The following is a 20,622-nucleotide window of genomic DNA, read 5'->3' on the forward strand; positions in this document are numbered from 1 at the left end:
TGAGACATTTTTTAGTCTTGTCATATTTTTAATTACGTTGCGAACATTTTTATAGAACGTTTTCAATTTGGAAAAATCTCTCACGACCCCCGGGGGCCGCAACCCACACTTTGGGAACCATTGCAATAAGGCAAACGTAAAGGGAGTACGGAAACGTTTTTCAACAAGTGGGGATGGGGCGGTTGCACTCCCTTACGTCTACATAGTCTGCAGGTTAATAAAGATGGGGGAAAAAGTGTGATTCACCCCAATGACAAAAAAGAATTTTTCCCCGTTTTGGAGTCAGTCCGCTCCGTTCTTAACGAAAGTGATAACAATACCCGAATGATAACTTTATCCGTGATTATAATAAGCGGCATCGACTGCATAATTATAATATCAGTGACAAAAAATTGTGGTTTCTCGATTCTAGTTGTTTTCTTTATCAAACGCGAAGCCCAGTGCGAAAACGATAAAACGATGCGAGGTCACACCACGGGACGAATAATTTTCACTAATTCGTTAACATTATTTAGATTTTAGAATATTCATATAAATGTTCGTAGTTGAAACCGTAGCTACGTTGTTTTATTTAAAAAAATGAGTACAGTATTTTATTCATTGCTAAGAGCTACAACGCATGTCGCATAAATGGGGCTTCCTCAAAGCGCGGGCCCGGTACAACCGGGCAAAGCTACCCCCCCCCCCCGTAATTGGGAGATACACTACTATGATATTACGAAATTACGTTGACAGGCTGATGCTTCCAGCCAGGTAGAGAGCGCCACCACATCACTTTTAACGGGGGCCCATGACACTGTTCAGACGGCCTTACTGTAATGAAGAAATCAACTCTCAAGTAGAGAAATGAGAGATATCACTAGAATACAACATCCAAATCTTTATTAATTTTACATTACACTGAATTACATATTTAATGGCATAGATGTAATTGAACAGTTAAAACACGTCAGTTTCTAAACAAGTACGATTAAACCTTTACAAGAAACACATTAATTAATATGTAACACCAACCAACTTCTTTGTGAATTTACAACAAGTTTTTGTTTTTCAGATGTGCGAAAAAATGAAACACATTTTCAAGAGAAGGAGAGGTTTTACGGAATTAAGTTAAAAATAACACTCAAACCAGAAACAGTTTTTAGTACGTAGTTCTTTTTCCTGTTTTTCAGAAAAGAAATAAAATTAAGCTTAATATTTTCCATAGTACAATAGGGCTACGATGTCATATCCATGGCGTACGTATAAGATGTAATTAGAATCTCCAAAAAAAAAGTTTGAGGAAATGTTTATTTTTAGGTATGTTTGGACAATATGAGAAAGGTTTTTGGTTCTGATATGCAAATTTATTTTTCAATATTTCCATGATTTTTCTTTTGAGCTTCCAATTGTTTCAGTTTTATTTCCTTTGTTGATTATTTTCTTTTTACTATTACTTATCAAGCTTCATTATTAATTACATATAGTTTTTTTTTTTGCCGTTTTTATGAATTTGTGTGATTTTATGGACAATTGATATGCAAATACTTTTTTTCACAACTTTGAGTGCATGTGAATAACATTTTTTGTGTGAGTGTAATGTGCGTATGGTAGTGGTCCCTGAACAGTTTTTTTTCGACTAGAAAAATTTCGATTTACAGTTGTTACGAATGGAAGATACAAGTAAACTAAAAATGGGTTTTTTTGTCTAGGTACACTTTGGTATTTTTAGTGCATAAGTGCTGATTATTTTTTCAATATTTACATTTTATTGGGAATTTTTTTTTGCTCTTTGTATCAATTTTTATCACAGGTGCTCCGAGCATAGCTCTGGGGAAGATTCAGTATATTTTGATGCTGATATGCATTGTTGTTGTGTGTTTGAGCAGCCTGCACATTCATAAGCTATTCGATTGTGATATGCGCTCAGCATATAACGTATTTTTGTGCAATTATATAGAAATGCAGAAAATAAAAACTGTTTATATAAAACAAAAAAAGAATTCAGTGGTAAGGGGAATTACGTGCTTTTTTTTTCTCTTACTCAAAAACATTTGACATGATACTACTTGTGTATCATTGGGGAACAAAATTTCAAGAATATATTGCTGACGATAAAACATTTAAAAAAGTTATAATATTCAACACGTATTCGAAGATTTAAAATTTGATTGGAAAGAAAAATTTAAATGTAAGCTTAGATATATATACGCGCGCGGCTGCAATGCTACAGTTTACAGGTAAGCTCGGGACGTTAACGCCGTTTCGAACATTTGTAAACGGTAAAAAATTTAGCTTATAGATGTGGTTTTTATTTCAATGTTAGAGCAGTTTCCTTGTTCATCATCGAGTAAAAAACTTTGAAGTTTTAAAGACAGGGATATACCTGCATATAACAGGTTATCGTTTCATTTATCTCTCTTCAAGGTGTCGGAGTTAGCAAATGCTGGTAAACTCCACATTCCAGAGGATGACTTATATCGCTAAGCTCTTCAACTCGAATGTAGCTGCATGTGTTGATACCATCTTGCATGCCTTTAGTGCTTTTTCGTCCCGGCAAAAGAAATAGAAGAGCAAGTGCAAAACAAGCGTGTCTGCCACTGTGGACGTAAGCGTAATTCGGGTGACCTTCAAACATTGCGAACAGCACAAGACCAGAAGCCATCAGACCAAAACCAATCATCAAACGAAACCAACTCAGTTTGTGTACGAAGCAGCGACGTTGATAATAGCAGTGAAATCCCTTAAAATAAAATAAAGAAAAACATAAAAATTTAAATTTTTTTTCTGGTGTGACAACATTTTATTTTGTGTCTGAAGTTACATTGAATTGTGCAGTAATGCATAAAAAACATTTATTCACTCTTTTTTAATATCATTGTATTTTTCTGAATGAACAAACGGTAAGTTGAAATCATATACACCATATTACTATAATTCACTTTGAATATGAAATTCTTACAGTATTTTTACTTACCCATGAAACTGAAGCGAGGAAAAGACCAGCTCCTATAGGTACCAAGAAAACCCAGAATCCAGTTCTGTCATATTCCACTCCCACTGCTAAGCCAAGCGCTCCTACCATGTTGCTAAGTGAACGTCCACTTGTTGGAAGATCAGCGAGAGCAACCATTGTAATCCATACAGCTAATACACTGGCGTATACATCACAATATTGAAGAACGCTCAAACGAATCACACAGAAAGGGGATACTTCGAAATCACATGCGTGAAAAAGCTGAGCAAGTAAAACAAGACACCAATATCAATAAGATAATGAAAAATGATCTCGAGAAAGATTAAAGATCACATTCATCAACAGAATTTAGGAATTCATAAGTTTTCACAGTTTTACGCAGTAATGTTTTCTAATGGGGTTATATCTGATAACGTATTCATAAATAATCTATTTTGGTTGACTTTAGAATATTGTATTATACGGTAGAAGTTTTCTTATCATATAGAGTTACTTTTGTTTTGGCATACGTTAAAGTTAAACACATTACAGGCGGAAGACCAAAATCATAGTCTGAACGTCTAAAAAATAAGTAGAAAAAAGTCTAATACAATAGTAAGAAGGATTTTTTAACAACTGGCTGTTGCGAAGATATATTTTGGAAAGAGAGAAAATTCAACTGTCTCTGCGGGGAATCGAATCCACGTTCTTTCACTTTCCGGGTGAACGCCCTAGATCACTAGATTACAGAGGCACCGAATCTCTCAATATTTCCTTGGAGCTCGTGTACACTGATAGGGACCGTACATGGACGGCCGGACCAGACTCAGGCCAAGCTCAGGTGGCAGCGTCCGCAGTTGTGAGCTTGGCTTGAGTCTGGTCCGGCCGTCCATGTACGGTCCCTATCAGTGTACACGAGCTCCAAGGAAATATTGAGAGATTCGGTGCCTCTGTAGTCTAGTGGTCTAGGGCGTTCACCCGGAAAGTGAAAGAACGTGGGTTCGATTCCCCGCAGAGACAGTTGCATTTTCTCACTTTCTAAAATATATCTTCGCAACAGCCAGTTGTTAAAAAACCTTCGTATGGTAGCGGAGAGTGACGTCATCCTTGTATAATACAATCGTACTAAAAAGTCTGTGAATACAAGTAGATTTTACATAAATACAATTACTATTAGTATAACTTTGTAATGGTAAAAATTGAATCTTAACTTACTGCAGAAAAAACCATTGCAGTTACATAAACCAAAGCTTCTGTAAAGTACCGTCTATATATTGCAAGGACAGTCACAGGTAAGTACAATATGTTGCTAACAGTTAGTAAAAGCACTGTTACTAACAACTGGGTGTACGTGTGAGCTTCCGAATCATCTCCACAGTCCCAGCCTTTCCGTCCTGTGAAATTAAAAAAAATTAAGAAAGATCTGTATTCAATACATCATATACTTGAGAGATTTTATGCACAGGTATAAATATAAACTTGATATAAAGGTATTGATTTTTACCTGCGGTGCAGAGACAAGAACTGAAAACCAAACCACCACTCAGATATTGATAGCAACGTCCATATTCACCACACTGTCCCAATGAACAAGGACCAGATTCTAAACGAAGAACAACTGGCGTTGTATTCGTCGGACATGGAACGTAAATGATTTGACTGAAAATGGAAAATATCACTTAAAGGGCTGTATTCACCGACATGGTTTAAACTGTAGTCACAATTCTTGGATAAGAGATCGACATAGATTGGTTAAAAACCTGAATTTAACCAATATATCCGTGTCATCAAAAAATTGTGACTATAGTTTAAATCATATCGGTGAATACCGCCCTTAGACGGTTATTGTTTTTTTACATAAATTAATTATAGAAAAAGAGATGAGAGTACTCTGCACTTACATTCTGTACCTTCCTTCCTTCTCGATATAGCATCGAGGTTTCAATAAGAGATACCAGAGACCAGCTTCTGGGAAAGGCACCATGAGTTTGCCGTTCGAGCTATTTGTTGTGCTTGTATTTAAGTACATTCCGAATCCCGCACTGCAGATTCCATCATCTGTGATATGAGGTCTTTCGTTGTACTGAAGACATGCTTCGAGAGAGAGTTTCGTATTACCTGCAACCTAGTGAAAGAACATTCGTTCAGAGGTCACTACTCATTCACAAATCGTATAAACTCATTTAAATGTTGGATGCTTTTCCTCCTTGGAATGCGACATCTTGACTTGTTGACTAACATTATAAAATAATTTTGGAAATGAAAAAAAAACCCGAGAGCCATATTCTCGCTTGCAAACAGAGAATAAATTTGACTTAAAATTCATGCAAAGCGTATAACAGGGCTTGATAATTTTACCTGTTGTTCAGCAGTTACGATAAGTGAGATCTGTTAACGTGTATTCTAAAAACCATTACCTATTTAAAATGCCCTAAGGTTAGGGCAATTGCCATCGTTTTCCATTCATATGTAAAAGATCGACATACTCTGCCTGATTGAGAATCAAAATTACTGAAATATCGATTTTATAAAACTCATTTAAATTTAAAAATAAATTTTTTGTTAAAAAAATATAATTTCTTACTTCTGCTGCATATATTCGAGCTCAGCTGTTGTTGAGGCGAGAACTGCTCTTATAACAAGAGTTATACAGCTGAATCACTTTAATACTTACAGAAGGTGGTGGGAGGTCCGCTTCTACTGTGAATGTTCCTCCGATATCAACGATCGGCATAACTCTAAACATAGCCAAAGAAGGATGTAGAGTCGATATATTTACGACGGGTGAAACGAAAGAATACCCTGATAGACGGCTGTATCTGAAAGCGAAGTTTCCTGGCAATTTCTGTCTTATAAGTTCTAAGCGAGAATAACAATGTCGAGCGTTCAACGTTCCAAAACTCTCAGAAAACGATGGTGAGCATTCTGACCCATTTTTCATCTTGATTATCGGTTTTGGCACTGGCTGTATTGTGAACTCGTTGTATTGATCACCAGCTCCTTCCATTGGACAAACTGTTGAGTAAAAATATATATATACCATTAACTGTTAGACCAATGTTATATCTTATGTCTATGTATATCCAAAACTGATCTCACGATGTGAGTCTATATTATAAAATCAAAACATCTGATGTTTTTTTACCATCAGCAATTGTTTCTTCATCAGACTCAGTGAGGAAGAACAGACCCTTTGAACTAAAAGGCTTTAATGGAGAGAGTAGGAACTAATTTTAGCACGAGTAGGAACTACATAAGAATACACAGGTACAAGTTTTCAATCAGAAAATATGCAAATGAGCTGAATTCTCTCAAGGTTGATCTAAATTATTTGGCATGGTTCATTTCTATATGTGCTGAAGTGTAAATATTTTCTGTTAAAAATTTAGATGCCTCTTGTACAACTTAATGAAAAATAAATTCTTTTTTTATGTACTGTATTTGCATTACAACTCTTATATTTGGCTATACATATTTGAAGTAATGATTATACATGTAATTGAATAAACATACTTGCAGATTGCACTTCTATGCGATATGTTATGATTCCGGGTTCTTGAGGCTCAACTACAATGTAATTCCAATCATCTTCGGCAACTGCCACCTCCAATACACATTCAGCGATTGTGCAATCTACTCTGGATAGGGCTCTCTCTTCTGTTGGGAAGACTCGGGGTTGGAAAGACAAAGCGACAGGGCAAGGGTCACATTCTGTCAACGTGATTCGAGCAAACCACATGCTTTCTGATGCGAAAAATCTGAAAGAAATGCCCGAGTGGAATTAATTATTTCAAACATTGTCTGTGTGCAGTGAAATATTTAATAGTGAATTTACATGTGTTTCGGCAGAAAATTAAATGATTTACACACCGATAACGTTGTATTCCGATAATCTTCTGGTTCATCGGGTACTCAGTTATGAGTAAGACGACACTGCCGTCGATATGAAAAGTAGCAGTTGAAGATAGCCATACTTCACATCTCAGTCGCTGAAAACAAATTTCGTAATATTTCATGTCCAGAAAGAGAGCCAAGAGAATACGGTATTATATGTATATATAAGTAAAATTAATTAATACTGTACGAACAATAGTTATCAATTAAATTATTTTTAACTCATTATTATCAATAACTGTTATGTGAAGAACAAAAGTCAGTGTTACATTAAAGAACAACAGTAAACACAACGATCTACCCATCGTTTTCTGTTCGGATTCGCTGAAGAGTAGAATGCGGCAGCAAACCAATCTCCTGGCATCGGGCTGGTTACGTTGATAGTCGATGGTTGTTTATCATCTGGATTCAACTGAAGCACTCGAACAGGCTGTCTTGGTGTTGCTACAATCGATGAATCTCCAGAATTCTCGGAATCTGAAGAAACGACGGGATAGCTGCCATGTTGTAAAGTTCTGATAGAAAAACAAGGGATATACATAAGCGTTATAAAAGGACTTTGTATATACGGTAATTGATTTCAGTTGACTGACTGGTTTGGAAGCACATTAAATAAGAGCTCTACTTTAGCACTTTGGTTACTTCCCAAAATTATGAGCATTTGTGACGAAAGACGTCACTCTCCCTTGTTAATACGAAAAACTGGCTGAGTGAGGAGATATCGATGTTTCAGGAAAGTAAAATGCATCTCCACCCTCAAGGGGACTCGAACCGCGTTCTCTCGTTTGCCAGATGTGTACTCTACCAACCAAGATATGAAGACAGTTATACGCTCTTTCTCTCTCTCTCTCTCTCTCCAAGGAGCATATACATACTATACATATATAAAACTGGCTCGCTCCCAGTTTTCCGCATCTGTCGTATTAACAAGGGAGAGTGACGTCTTTCGTCATATACCACCATTTGGTGGCCCTGATGTCATCTGCGAGCTATTAGCAGAATATTGCCACCGTCCATTGCACGAAGCCATTCAGCATATACATACGCTCTAAGGATGTTAAACTTTATCGGTCTTCATAGCTTAGTTGATGGAGCACTCGTCCGGAGAACGGGGTTCGAGTCCTCGTGAGGGCAGACATGAATTTTACTTTCCTGAAACATCGATATCTCCTCACTCAGCCAGTTTTCCGTATTATAACATTTTCCTGAGAGATACATTACGTCTGATCTCTCTTAATTCATCAGTTCTTCTTAATATTTCTTTTTCCATTTTTTTTAATTTTTCATTGGACAGAACACAACATATAAAATATACATTCAAAACAACTGAGATAAACATGAAAAAGAAACGACAATAAAGAAAAACGGAAAACACAAAATGACATACACGACGATGACAGACAAAAAAAATCTGTGACCCCAAGACACTAAACGTCCTTCTGGTGGGTCAATATGAATTAATTAAAGAGTTCCCTTGGGTTATGTTCTGAAAGTTATGGCAAGTTTTGGTATTTTATTTCAACTCCTATAACTTCTGTAGAATATTCCATGAAAATTAATCTCGTCTTGAATCCTATCCTAAAATACAAAGTGTGCAAAAACTCCGTAGAAACTTTAAAAATGAATAAAAACCGGAAAAATAACCAAATCAAAAAACGGTTTGCAAGGTTAGCGTTGCTTGATCACGAGAATTTTTAGGACAAGGAAAAAAAATAACTAAAAACACCAGCCGATAGATGGCGCTGGTACAAGCGACTTCGGTGGAAATATTCAAATGAGACGGTTATAAGAACTTGCGCTCCTAATCCACAACTAGTTCACCGTTGTATACCGTGTATGTGAACAAGGATGCTGAATGCGAAGGATAAAGCTTTGTTGGGGAAGTTGTTTTACGTGAACCAGGAATCAGCAACCATTGCCTTGCATAAATTCCGAGTTCAGAAGAATGTGAGGACTGGAAAGACTTTAACAGCAACAGGCCTCATAAAGCTTGTTTAGTGGCTTGAAGAAACTGGAACGCTGGAGTGTAAGAGAGCCGGACAACTATGTTTAAGGAAGGCACATTCGCCGCGTGTTGCAGCCGAAATGGAAGCGTTAGCGTCCGAATCAGCTGCAGAGACCAGCAGTGCTCGTGAAGCTGCCAGACGCTTGGGCTTACCACCATCCTCGATACGCAATATTCTTCATGAAATCCTTGATCTGTACCCATACAGATTGTAGTCGTGCCATGAACTTTTACCAGCGGATACCGTACAGAGGGAAGCATTTGCGAGGTGGGCTCGCAATCCTTTGTGGTGGTGGTCATGTGGAACACATACTGCTGTAATAAACGATTTGGAGGAATTCTGTTCATTATTTGCGTGTCTTTTCTTTGACTTTTGTACGTCAGTGCCACCTATCGACTGTTTTTGAGTTATTTTTTCCTGTCTTTTCCTCGAGACACATTTAGTTGATCCATTTTAGTTTATTCACTAATAAATTTTCTCCAAGTTCCAATAAATAGATATCAATTTTTATTCCACAAAAAGAACCTCATTGAATGTACATTATTCTGTGAACGATTTATTTTCATCTTTAGTTTTTGTACTATCTTGAAAAGTAATCAGTATGACCTCACACAAATAATGATACGCTTTATCTGTAATTCAAGTTCATTCATGCGGATATTAGTTTATGGTTCAATATTCAATAGTTTGTTCCGAGAACGAATTTATACAAACGAAAAGGGTGAAAAAAAAGTTCTCCACGCTTTTCCTGTCGTACATTATGTGTTTCGTTCACATTCCATCCCTCTCCCACGATCATTAAATCCGGGTACATTTCAAAAGTGCCACTAGTGTCCGCGTATGGAAAGCTCAAAATTTGATTCATTGTCCCTCGAGCAGATATCGATTTTGAAAACCGCTAACACTCGAATACTCTTCGATAGCTGGCTGCAAGCACCAACAGGAAAGTGAACCTCTTTCCCCTATATATATCAGTATCTCAGAAAACTCTCAGTCTACTCAAAAGATGAAATTAATGGATTCAAAAGAACGATTATGGAGATTAATTTTTAATAAGATTTATCGAGAGTTGCTGTTGATTCATTTTCGTTTCAAATGTTTGGGGAAATAGTTTCAAGTGACGCCTGAGGGTTATTTATCTCATTCGTGTTTTGGATTTTTATCCACAGAATTTATTAATATTAAACGAAATCTCAGATTTTTTGAAGTAATGTAGCAGAGAAAAAATAAAATATCGATATATATTATTTATACAGGCATTCCGCGCTTTATGCGATTAATTGGTTCATCAAAATAATTGAGTTTGTCGAAATCGCGTAAAGTGAGTTGAATTCAACATGGGTTAGTTAGGGAACGGGGGTTTCTCCAGAAAGATAAGAGGAAAAACCCAACATCCAGCAGCAAAATAATTTTTTTGAGAGAATTGATTATTTGAATTTTTAAATAAATCTCGTGGGTTTAAGCTATATAAATGAACTTAATTGATACTTTCTACTTCTGTCTTCAGTACTTCCGCTTGATTCTGGGGAGTGTGGATGTTTTTTTCCCGTAGAGCCGGTGTGTGGTATAATAACTGTATGGCTGATAACTTTCTTTAACAGTCAAGATTTCGATAACAAGCCGTATTTTTTGTCTCTTATGAAAACTTCAGTAGCGAGAGAATTACCAGAGAATTCTGAATATCCCTCGTAAATACGAAAATTCTAGTTTCATTTTAGGATCTTTTTCTTTGATTAAAATTCTGATAGCATTGTCAATGTTATCAAAAGATGCTGATTAGTGAGAGCTGGTGAATTGGATTTGAGCGTTTGTGTCCCACATTTGTCTCCTCTAAATCATGACATCCAACTGATTTTATCATTTTAACTACGCCATACCTTCAATTAGAAAGAACATTTTCAGGATTAACATGAAACTCAAGGTTCAATTTCGCAGGTTGCGTTTCGTAAAGCGAGAGATACTTGCATATTGTTTTTCCCCATGTAGTTACGTATATGGGTTTTCTTCATTCAAGTATTAGAAATTATTAAAAAAAATCTAAGAGTATTCCAGATCAGGTTTTTTTTTTTTTGCACGGCTGTTGTCAAATAAAGACGTTTCTCAGGCTAAAGGGGCCATCGTTAGTTTTGATTTTATTCTTAACGATTTCCCAACTTTAAGTAGAACAAGCAGATGTCATCAGATCTAAGAATTATTTTGCGATCGCTGCGCTATTTATGTTAGGTACTACCATTTATATTACCGTTACGATATCAGTCCCGGTGCCCAACAATCAATCACAACACGATAGCCCTCGTCAAGCCGTGTCAGCCATAAATATACGCTGCAATCGTTATGACCCGCAGACATCTCAGATGGCGATGGAAAAGCAAAGTGCTTAACATAAACTGACGACGGGCCTTCAAGCCTAAAAAACTCTCCTACATAAAAAAAAAAAAAAAAATCGATTTTGTGAAGCGTACATTTTGAAGTAATGCGTAGAAAGCCAACAATAAAAACAACATTTTTGATCAAATATTCTTTGTAAAAATTAATAAGATCCCAGTTGATAAATTTTTTCATTTTTCTTAAAACTCAGCAATTTATTTGCACGGAAAAATAATGATCAACCTATCAAAAATTTACGAGGGTAAAAGTGTAAGACATCGGATGCATAAAGCAAACTACATTGGAAATTTTCTTGAAATTCCAACCACTTGAAAAATAATGAGATAGATGTATTTAGATGATATTTCATGAAAAAATTTTAATAACGGATGTGGTGTTGTGTAAAAAGGCCATTACCCCAAGTGGGGTATTTCCTACAGAATTTTTTTCTGGAATAACAATTTATTTTGAATATTTTTGAATGATTTTTTAGAATTCGTATTCGATCTGAAGATGAAATGGAGGTCTTTAAAAATGTTAAAATGCTTCTAAGGATGGGGAAAAAAAATCATATTTTTTAAATGTAAGAGAAAGAAACGACCAGCAATTAGGGAAAAATTTTGTTTTGAGATTACACACATCAAAGAAGATGACAAAGGAAATAGAAAAAAACCTTAAAGGATTCATTTCATTCAACAAAAAAAAAATAACAATATAGTTTTTTTGCCAGTACTGAAAGCCAATTACTACATAAAGGTTGGTTCAGTATACGCTAATTATATCGGAATTGGAAGAAGACATCCTCCACTAAAAAAACAAATTAAATAAATAAAACACATAACAAAATTGTTATAGCGAAATTATCAGAGAAGCCATTGAAAGAAAATTGATTTTTAGTTTTTCTAATTAAGATAAAGTGATGATGTCAGATTCAGATAAATTTCAACAAAATGTCTTAAAAAATATTTCACAAACAGCACAGATGATAAAAAAAATCCTATAATTAATGAACGTAACTATGGTAACGGTAATTAAGAAAAAAAACATATTAAGCCCAGATTTTTTCGTTTAAAAGGAATCGTTGAAATTTCTTTCAAACCACATGTTATAGAATTACTTTCCATTTGTTTTAATGATAAGTTTCTTTTTAAGGGGAATTTTAGAAATTTCAACATTTTCTTTTTCGAAACGAAAAGATTACCATCGCTGATGGAATTACGCAGTGAGAACTCACTTTATTGATTTAAGATAAATGAATTTAAGACGAACAATGTATAAATAATACATTTTTCTTAAATATAAGCATGAACACTCAAATCAATGAGTAATGGGTTTAGGTAAGACAATATTTGGATCAGAATGATTCTTTTCAGCGTCAAAGTTTGTTTTTTCATTGTCATTTTATTTACTTAATAGAGCTTGTTTGTGTGTGAGTGTGGTCATGTTTACGAACATTTTACGGTTTGCTGATTTTGCTAGAATTCACAAATTAAATGAAAATTTATTTTCATTAATACAGTTATTTAATTAAATGAAAAATCCCTTTGAACGTTGAACATAATTTGTTGTCTTTTTTTTATACACAGAAGACAAGTCTCCAATTTCTCACTTCTCTTCTGTTTTCATTCAACTCTGCGGACAGAGCTGATAATCATTGAATTGGAAAAGAAATCTACATAATATCGCTTTATTTTCTGATTTGAATTACGTATCGTCCCTTATGCCAGAGACACTGAATGTGCAAATTTTCACTTTTTGGGTTTACCAACTGGTTGGATCCCTTGTTTTGATATCTAATTTTTGACAGAAACGCGAATGTGCATCCCCTATTGAAACAATGTTACAATTCATAGTTTAGGAAAATAACACCCATACAGTAACATAGGAAGAGTAGCATTCAGACATCATTTCCCAAGTTCTTTTTTTCTTCTAAGAATTTACACATTCATGTTTCTGGCATAAGGAGGACGATATATCTAACTTAATACCATTAATACCGAAAGAGTTTTTTCCTATGCAAAATATGCATCTTGTTGTAAATTAAGCGAGTAAAAATTATGTCTATCTCTTCCTTACTCAGAAATTTTATCAAGTTTCTAAATACACCAAAAAAAATCTAGAGAGTTTGCAATTTTACTCCGGAGAATAATCATGAACATCACAGGGTATAAAATGATGCCACATTATGTGCTCACTGTTTTTTAAATTCATTCCTTCTTTAGTCTATTTCTTGCGTTCATGCAAAGGAGAAGGGTGAAAAATAATTTACACTCCGAAGTTTTTCCCCAATAAAGCTGATGAAGAGGGACATGAAAATTTTATAACAATAATTCCAATTTTTTTATGCGAAAATTGCAAAAGAAGTTGGTATTTGCGGGAAAGAATTCCATTGTGAATTGAATTATAGTAAAAATGGATCCTACTGGATTTTTTAAAAACAATCTCGGAGAAGAAAAAAAAATCTCATTCATAAAACGATAGATTACGTAATAAGTGCATGCATTACTTCTCATCATTTTGGCTAATCTTTCTGGTGTTTCTATCTTTCATCGTTTCAATTGAAATGAAAGGGAATCTATTCGCGCGCAGAATGTGTCTCGTCTCGGAAAAAAATACAAGACAATAGAACGTTCGAGGAAACTTGAGAGTCTCGTTAAATAAATGGAGGTTTGATTTTTTTAACTCAGGCGTGTGGAAAAATATAATGTGCTTTTAATGTTTCATTGATTATTTGAAAAATCTTATTATATTCTCGAGACATTTTGTCCCACGATTTTTTTTCTTAGTAATAAGATTAATAATAATAATAATGAAAAAGAAAACTGTGCGGGAGACTCTCGAGGTGAAACCCTTTATTCCTCGTACATTCTTCTTATCTTCTTACGAAATTCCTTTTTAGCGCCTGTTAAAGAAAACACAAAAGCTTTTGATTTATCTTGAGCTCAAAACTCTATCGTCTTGAAGAATTTTCACTCCTTATAACCATGGGAACCAAACGAAGGAAAAGATAATGGATTGTGACCTTTTAAGCAATGGAAGAATACACAAGAATTTCCACCACGGCTTGTTACTCGAATCAAAAGCGTCAAGTGCTTTTTAAGTCTTAGAAAATTTTGCTATTTTTAACTTTCATTCATCGGTGCACTAATAAATGGCCGGCTAGTGATAATCAACATTTTGTATTCCTACACTTTGAGTTTCAAGATTGCTCTCGACAACAGACCTTTTATGGACGTCGTCAAAATTGATTGCGTAAGTAGGTGTACTCGAGTAGTTTAAATTTATTTTCAAATTCACGATTTAATCAATGATCATTCGGTGTAATTAACTATTCGGTGGTTCCTAATTGCCGGTAAAAACGTGTTACACTTTTTGTTCATTATATACCACGGGAAAAACAATCGTGATACAATTGAACTCATTAAAAATAATCAATTAGTGAAAGAGGAACTCGTTTCGATTACAAGGCGAGATCATTAGTGTTGGCGTTTTCGGTTCATTCATTCTACTGACAAGAAATACGATGTTAAACTCTCTTTTATATACCGTTTTTTTTCCTTTAATCAAAATACCCCACTTGGTGGAAAGAAAATTCCATTAGAGGTTAATTATTATTTAACAGTTTTAATTATTATAAACTTTGCTCACACAATTTATTATTATTGCCTTTTGATTTTCGTACGTTATTCGAAATTTGAAGGAATTCATTTTAATCACGCGAGAGTGGTTTATTTATTTTAGAGAAAGTTTTAATACTTAAGTCTCGAGAATTCACATTTAATTTAATTTGTTGAGTTTAAATAGATTGAAAATTCAGTTTTCCACAAACACTCAATTCCAATTTTTAAGTTTCCCATTATGATAACTCTAACCGTGTTTCTTAAAGAAGCTGTGCTTTCTCATTGTAAAATCACTATGCTGATAATCAATGAATTAAGGCAACAGGTGAATCAATTTAAGCATACGAGATTATTGAAAAACGTTTTCACAAAATTGCGTGACTGCTTTGTGTTCCCGTGAATGCCGTGTTTATGAAACAGACACTGATGTAATTTGTTCATTTATAACATCGGTTGACTTAAATTTTAGATCAGGACCTAAAATTAAAAGCTTATTTTGAATTGCCAAACAAATAGATTCATGTCTTAGCTGGGATTTGAACGTCAACCAGTTTGACTGAAATTCGGTGCGTTTAATTTTTTGATCGTTTATCAAAATCACCATATGATGAACACCAATCCTAAAGTTACGTTTAACATTAACACAACTTGATTCGCAACTAACTTGATAAGGATAGTTCCCAAAACCATCTAACATAGACATATTCAGCCTGGTACTCACGAGCACCGCTGACGGAAGAAAAAGTGCCCCCCCCCCCATTCTTGTGTCGGATTTTGTGCTCGCGAACTTTCACTCAAGTTTTAAAGCGATTAAGACTGCACATTTTCATGCACGTTCTAGTTTTTGCGTTTCACCGCAATAGCCATAAATTTTAGGATGATTGCTGATATATGCGAAAATAGCCAGTGAGCTAGCTGAAGATAATTTAGCGTGGACTCTTAAGTGATTTGTTTATTGCTTGTTTCTGAGAATACGCAGACGCGGTGAGTCCAAAAGAAAGGGGGTTTCAATTGTTTTGACGGCCATATGTCCTTTCAGAATTTTTCTTCTCCCAATGTTTTCAGCGTTATCCTCAAAGGGTAAGAAAGTCCATACATTGTAAGAATTTGGAGGGTACAGGTCTGCCGATAAGAGACACATACGGTACCCATACACAACATGGGCGGAAATACGGGGGGGGCGTGGAGGCATTGTTCCCCCCCCCCAGCGTCAAAAGTCGAGTGATCTAATGTATATATATATATGTATATATGAATTGACATCATCATCATCGTGCCCCCCAGCAATGATGATCGCGCCCCCCCCCCAGACTTCCAAGTCTATCTCCGTCTATGATACACAATAAGTTCTTTCGATCATTTCCTGTGGAATTTTCTTTCGTTGTGGTGCTTTGCTTGCTGGCTGTGTCAAATCCACCGTTCATAATGTCGACAAAACGAAAAGTGCTTTCTTTGAAAAAATTACTGTAAATTTTGGAAGAATTCAACAAGAATTTTAAATTCAAGACGAAAGTCGATCTTGCAAAATAGTTTTGTCACACACTTTTATGTCCCAGCACTGTCGTTTTATGCATACAAAAGGGATTATTACGATAGTCCTTGTGGTGGTGACGCCACCTCTCCTTTAAAAATGGAATTAGTACCTCTCGCGTAATGAAAGATTCTGACAAAGCTTAGTCAATTTCCAATTCCTGAAATATCACTTATTAACGCTGATACGATAGACTGACTGACTGACCTATCATGCTCTCTCTCTAATTGTCCAACACAATCAGCGAGTATTGTTCCAGAAATAAATGAAAACATATCGATATCGATTGATATAATGCTAATTAACATTTCTGTTGCATTACATACACAGAAAGGAGTCACCACACTTATATCCGATACCTAATACAAAGAACCCTGCTAGCTGCGAAAATTTATAATTGTGGCACAGAAAGTTGCAGTATTTCACCACAAATGAGGAAATAATCAAGGCAGTCATCGTTTAAACGAAACAATAGGAAACCAAGGTAACAGATGTTAAAGAAAAAAAAGCCTTTAATTAAAACGATTCAAGAATTTTTCCGGCATCTAATACAAAATCAGAATGAATATACTCATAGGATTTGTGTGAAAAAGTACCAGTAAAGCCCAACAGATTTCAAAATAACAATAATAATGATAAAAAAAAAATGTATTTTTCTTCTTGAGAATTCACATTTTAACAAATACCTGTTTTCAAAGTATTTTTTTAAGAGATACGTAGGATTTTCTGTAAAGGAACAAAATAAAATTGAAAAAAAAAAGGAAACACAAAACAAACTCAAGGCACTCTCAATTCAATTATGCCCGAAGCGAAAAGAAAAAGAATATTCTTATACCTTTAGGAATACCTCGCTCGTGGAAAATCTCATTTACAAACAGAGCTATGAATGCAAATGAGGTACCATTCCAATCCCTTCGGTAGCGGAAAAAGTATAAATGGCAGTTTTTTCCCAAGTCAAAAGAAATCTCTGATACCAAAAGATTATATTGTCAAGGTAAACTCTAGGGAGGGGAAAAGTTAGAAAATTTTTTCGTTTTTTTTTTCCTTTTTCGTAACTTTCCACGAAACATTTTATTTTATTTTTTTTCTTCGAGTCCAATAAAAATAATAAAAAAAATAAGAATTCGTAGGAAAAGCAACGGAGAAACTTCTCGAACGAAATAAAAAATTCCGAAATGCGATTTCTTCCCTTTCTTTTCCAATTTTTGTTTTATTTCATATTATTTTGAAGAATTTTTTTTTATCTTATATATATATATATATATATGTCTTGGAAGAAAGAGATCAAATTAAGTTTTTTGAAGTTCCGTCCACATAAAGAACTCTAGAAAATAGTGAAGCCGTCGATAGAAAAAATATAAGAGGAAAAGGGCTTCTTTAAGTTCATTTCGGTCTCGCGAGTTTTCGACTTACGCCCGGTTGTTGTTGTATTTCAGAATTCACTCCCACTTTTTTTTTGCTTGTATATAAGGTTGACTATAGCCATCGATATGCTGCCGAATTCTTTTTCACACTAACGTATTGTTCTTTTATTTATTTATTTTTATAGTTGGAGCCGGATGTCCGGCTTCTTTTTTTCTTATTTTATTGTTGTTGAGAAGATTGCAATGTGTGAACTCAGTTTCCTCTGCCCATCATTTTTCTTCCCGGCTCTAGAATTGTTGTCATTGCTATCTACTAAGCTTTCTCTTCACCAGTTTGTGTCTTCTATTTTCTCTGACATACCACTCTTATTTGCTGTCACGAACTGCACGTTCCGACTCGTGTTTCAATTTCTCTTTCGATATTTTCCCCATTTTTTTTTTAATATGTATTTTAGGAGACAGGTTTCCTATACTGTCGTATCATTTTTTTTGTATGTTACTTCGATATTTTGATCAAATTATAGCCTGCGAGTGTTTCTATCATAGGGTTTGATTGTGATGAATCCATGATAGCCGGAACAGGCGAATAGCGTACCAATGTAGCTGGAAAATAAATGAAAAAAAATGTCTTCATAAAAAAAATTTTATTGGAAAAAAAATATTGTCAACTGTGAGATTACGAGTGTTACGTATAATAAGTTATCTGGTAAAATGTGTTCTGTGACCAAAAATTTGAAAATTACTGTTCGAGAGAACCAACACATTTTCTGGAACACTGTTTAGATGTCTGCTGACACGTCCAAAACAGTGCCGAATTTTAATTTTCTTCTTCTTTTATTTCCATTTTCATTTTTTGGAATAAAAGAAATACCTACTGGTCAGAGTATCGATGAATGTGCTGTAGCCAGCACCATTTCGGGAAGAAAATTTGGCACCAACTATCTTGTCAGGAAAATGAGCGACAATTTGCATCGAGCCACTACTGATGTTTAGGTTCTTAGGTGGTTAAATATCTTTGAGGAAAAAAATGCCAGCTTGTTCAATATTTTTGCCTCTGTCACTTGTGCTCGGACGCTCCTACCTTCGGTCGTTTTCGGAAGACTGGCGAAATCAATGTTGGTACCACTCAATAATAATCTAATACGAGGTATGCAATCATACCCCCTTGGCAATTTTCACCAGTTCATAAGTTTTTGATGGGATATCTCCGTTTTTTTAACAAAATGATGGCAGCTTTTTCTCCTCTCATGTCAAAAAGAGACGAAGAAAAAAAATCTCAAGAAGCATAAACGATAATGACTTAACTACGGAATGCAAACAATATAATGAAAATATTTAGAGGCCTAGATGACATTTCTTATATAATGCCATCGATGTTTAGTTGACGGCCCAAAATACAAAACACAAAATATTCTGTTGGAGAACGTTTGTACAGATGGTGTACGATAAAGAATAACCGATCTGAAGAAGCAGTGTTTGAATGATTGGTGTGAGATGAGTGTAACAGAAAAGTTTTTAATGTAATTTTTTTCGTCAGAAATGTTCACCATTGAAACTTGAAGAGTTACAGAATTGTGGAACGTTAGCTTCGACTTCTGAAATTATTACCGTCATCTCGAGGTGCGATTATTAAATGAACATTCATCCCTCGAAATACTTCATTACCGCTGATTCTGATTGATGTATTTTACTTTCGAAACGCTTTAAACGATTCCCTTTCTCCTCTAAAGGCAGGAGCATATTCATAAATAGCGTATAAAAGCGACGTCACTCAAGAGAAAATAAAAGAAAACGAGAGATATAAATGCATAGAATAAACACGCGGCGACGAAAATAAATGATCTTTAAATTCACTTTGGGTGATTGATGAAGGTCGCTGCTTTCATTACACATACGAATTTCGTCCCATCGCTGGTTCTGAAATTACATCATCGCAATCAAAAAAGACGGGAAATCTTTGCTCCAATAATAATATCATTTGTTGACGGAGTTTTCAATTTCTTTCCAGTTCCAAAAACTAAAAAAAAAGTGCAACTGTTGGGTAATAATTTCCATATTTCGTTGGCCTTCTTGCCGCAATATTAATCTCATTATGTCTTAAGTAGAGCGGTGTGATGAGGAGATGAGAAGAAGAAATAACCAATGCAATCCAATCTAGAACTTCCAGCATGTGCTTAGAGATGTACAAGAAATTGTGCAGCGTATTTATATTTCGAAGAAGGCAACGAGAAAAATCGATTGGGTTTCTCTTCATGCGGAAAATGCAGCCGAAGTCCCTGTTGCCTTAGCGACGATGGTTCCAACCAATAGAGCTTCGGTGGCAATTTGGGGTGTTTTCTTAGCAAGACTCTTGTTTTGCCGAAAACGATGTGGTTGGTTCGTCTGCCTGAACATTTTTCCATCTTGTGCTTAAACCTTAAGATTATTTTCGTTGCCTAACAAGAATCTTTTGGAAATTAAATTTTAATCGAAAAAATGTTAAAATGGAAACAACAGTGGTAAAACCATATTCCTAACGAGCATTAAAAGAGTCTTAACGTGAAAAGAGCGCAAAGATTGGCGGAGATTCTTAGCGATCTCTGCAAAGATGGTCTCGATGTTACTCCGGTAAAGATTAATAAATTCTCATTAGTTGGTACATAAAAACAGAATTAACAGGAACGGGTTCAGTTGATTGAGTTGTGTTGATTCTCCGCTCGCAGCGGGAGAGAAATCTTCTAGTATTAGCGGAAGAGATTAAAAATTGTTTCCCGATGGTTGTTAATGCGAAACTTTTAGACGGTGGGATAGCCCATTATCACCAGGAGGATTTAACGTGGCAAAAATAAAAATATTAATTTCAGTTATTCAATTGATTCTTCTAATGAGGATAAAATTGATGCAAAAAATAATTAAATTATTGTAA

At 35.1% G+C, this 20,622-nt stretch overlaps 1 protein-coding gene across 1 annotated transcript in view; it reads right to left on the reverse strand.

Moving 5' to 3' along the window:
- Positions 1-865: 865 nt before the first annotated feature.
- LOC149085128 (transmembrane protein 8B-like) overlaps positions 866-20,622 on the reverse strand; it is a 31,696-nt gene continuing 11,939 nt past the window's right edge. The window contains exons 3-11 of the mRNA XM_089232942.1: positions 7,131-7,344; positions 6,806-6,924; positions 6,449-6,693; positions 5,610-5,950; positions 4,837-5,060; positions 4,440-4,594; positions 4,151-4,329; positions 2,957-3,217; positions 866-2,722 (exon numbers count right to left, since the gene is read on the reverse strand). Of these exons, the coding sequence (XP_089089068.1) occupies positions 2,402-2,722; positions 2,957-3,217; positions 4,151-4,329; positions 4,440-4,594; positions 4,837-5,060; positions 5,610-5,950; positions 6,449-6,693; positions 6,806-6,924; positions 7,131-7,344 (2,059 nt within the window). The 3' untranslated portion in view covers positions 866-2,401. The remainder of the gene's footprint in view (positions 2,723-2,956; positions 3,218-4,150; positions 4,330-4,439; positions 4,595-4,836; positions 5,061-5,609; positions 5,951-6,448; positions 6,694-6,805; positions 6,925-7,130; positions 7,345-20,622) is intronic.

Source organism: Pholcus phalangioides, unplaced genomic scaffold, assembly GCF_987345545.1.
Source record: "Pholcus phalangioides strain wild (caught in Gottingen) unplaced genomic scaffold, Ppha-v1.0 ptg000007l_1, whole genome shotgun sequence".
NCBI classification, from domain to species: Eukaryota; Metazoa; Arthropoda; class Arachnida; order Araneae; family Pholcidae; genus Pholcus; species Pholcus phalangioides.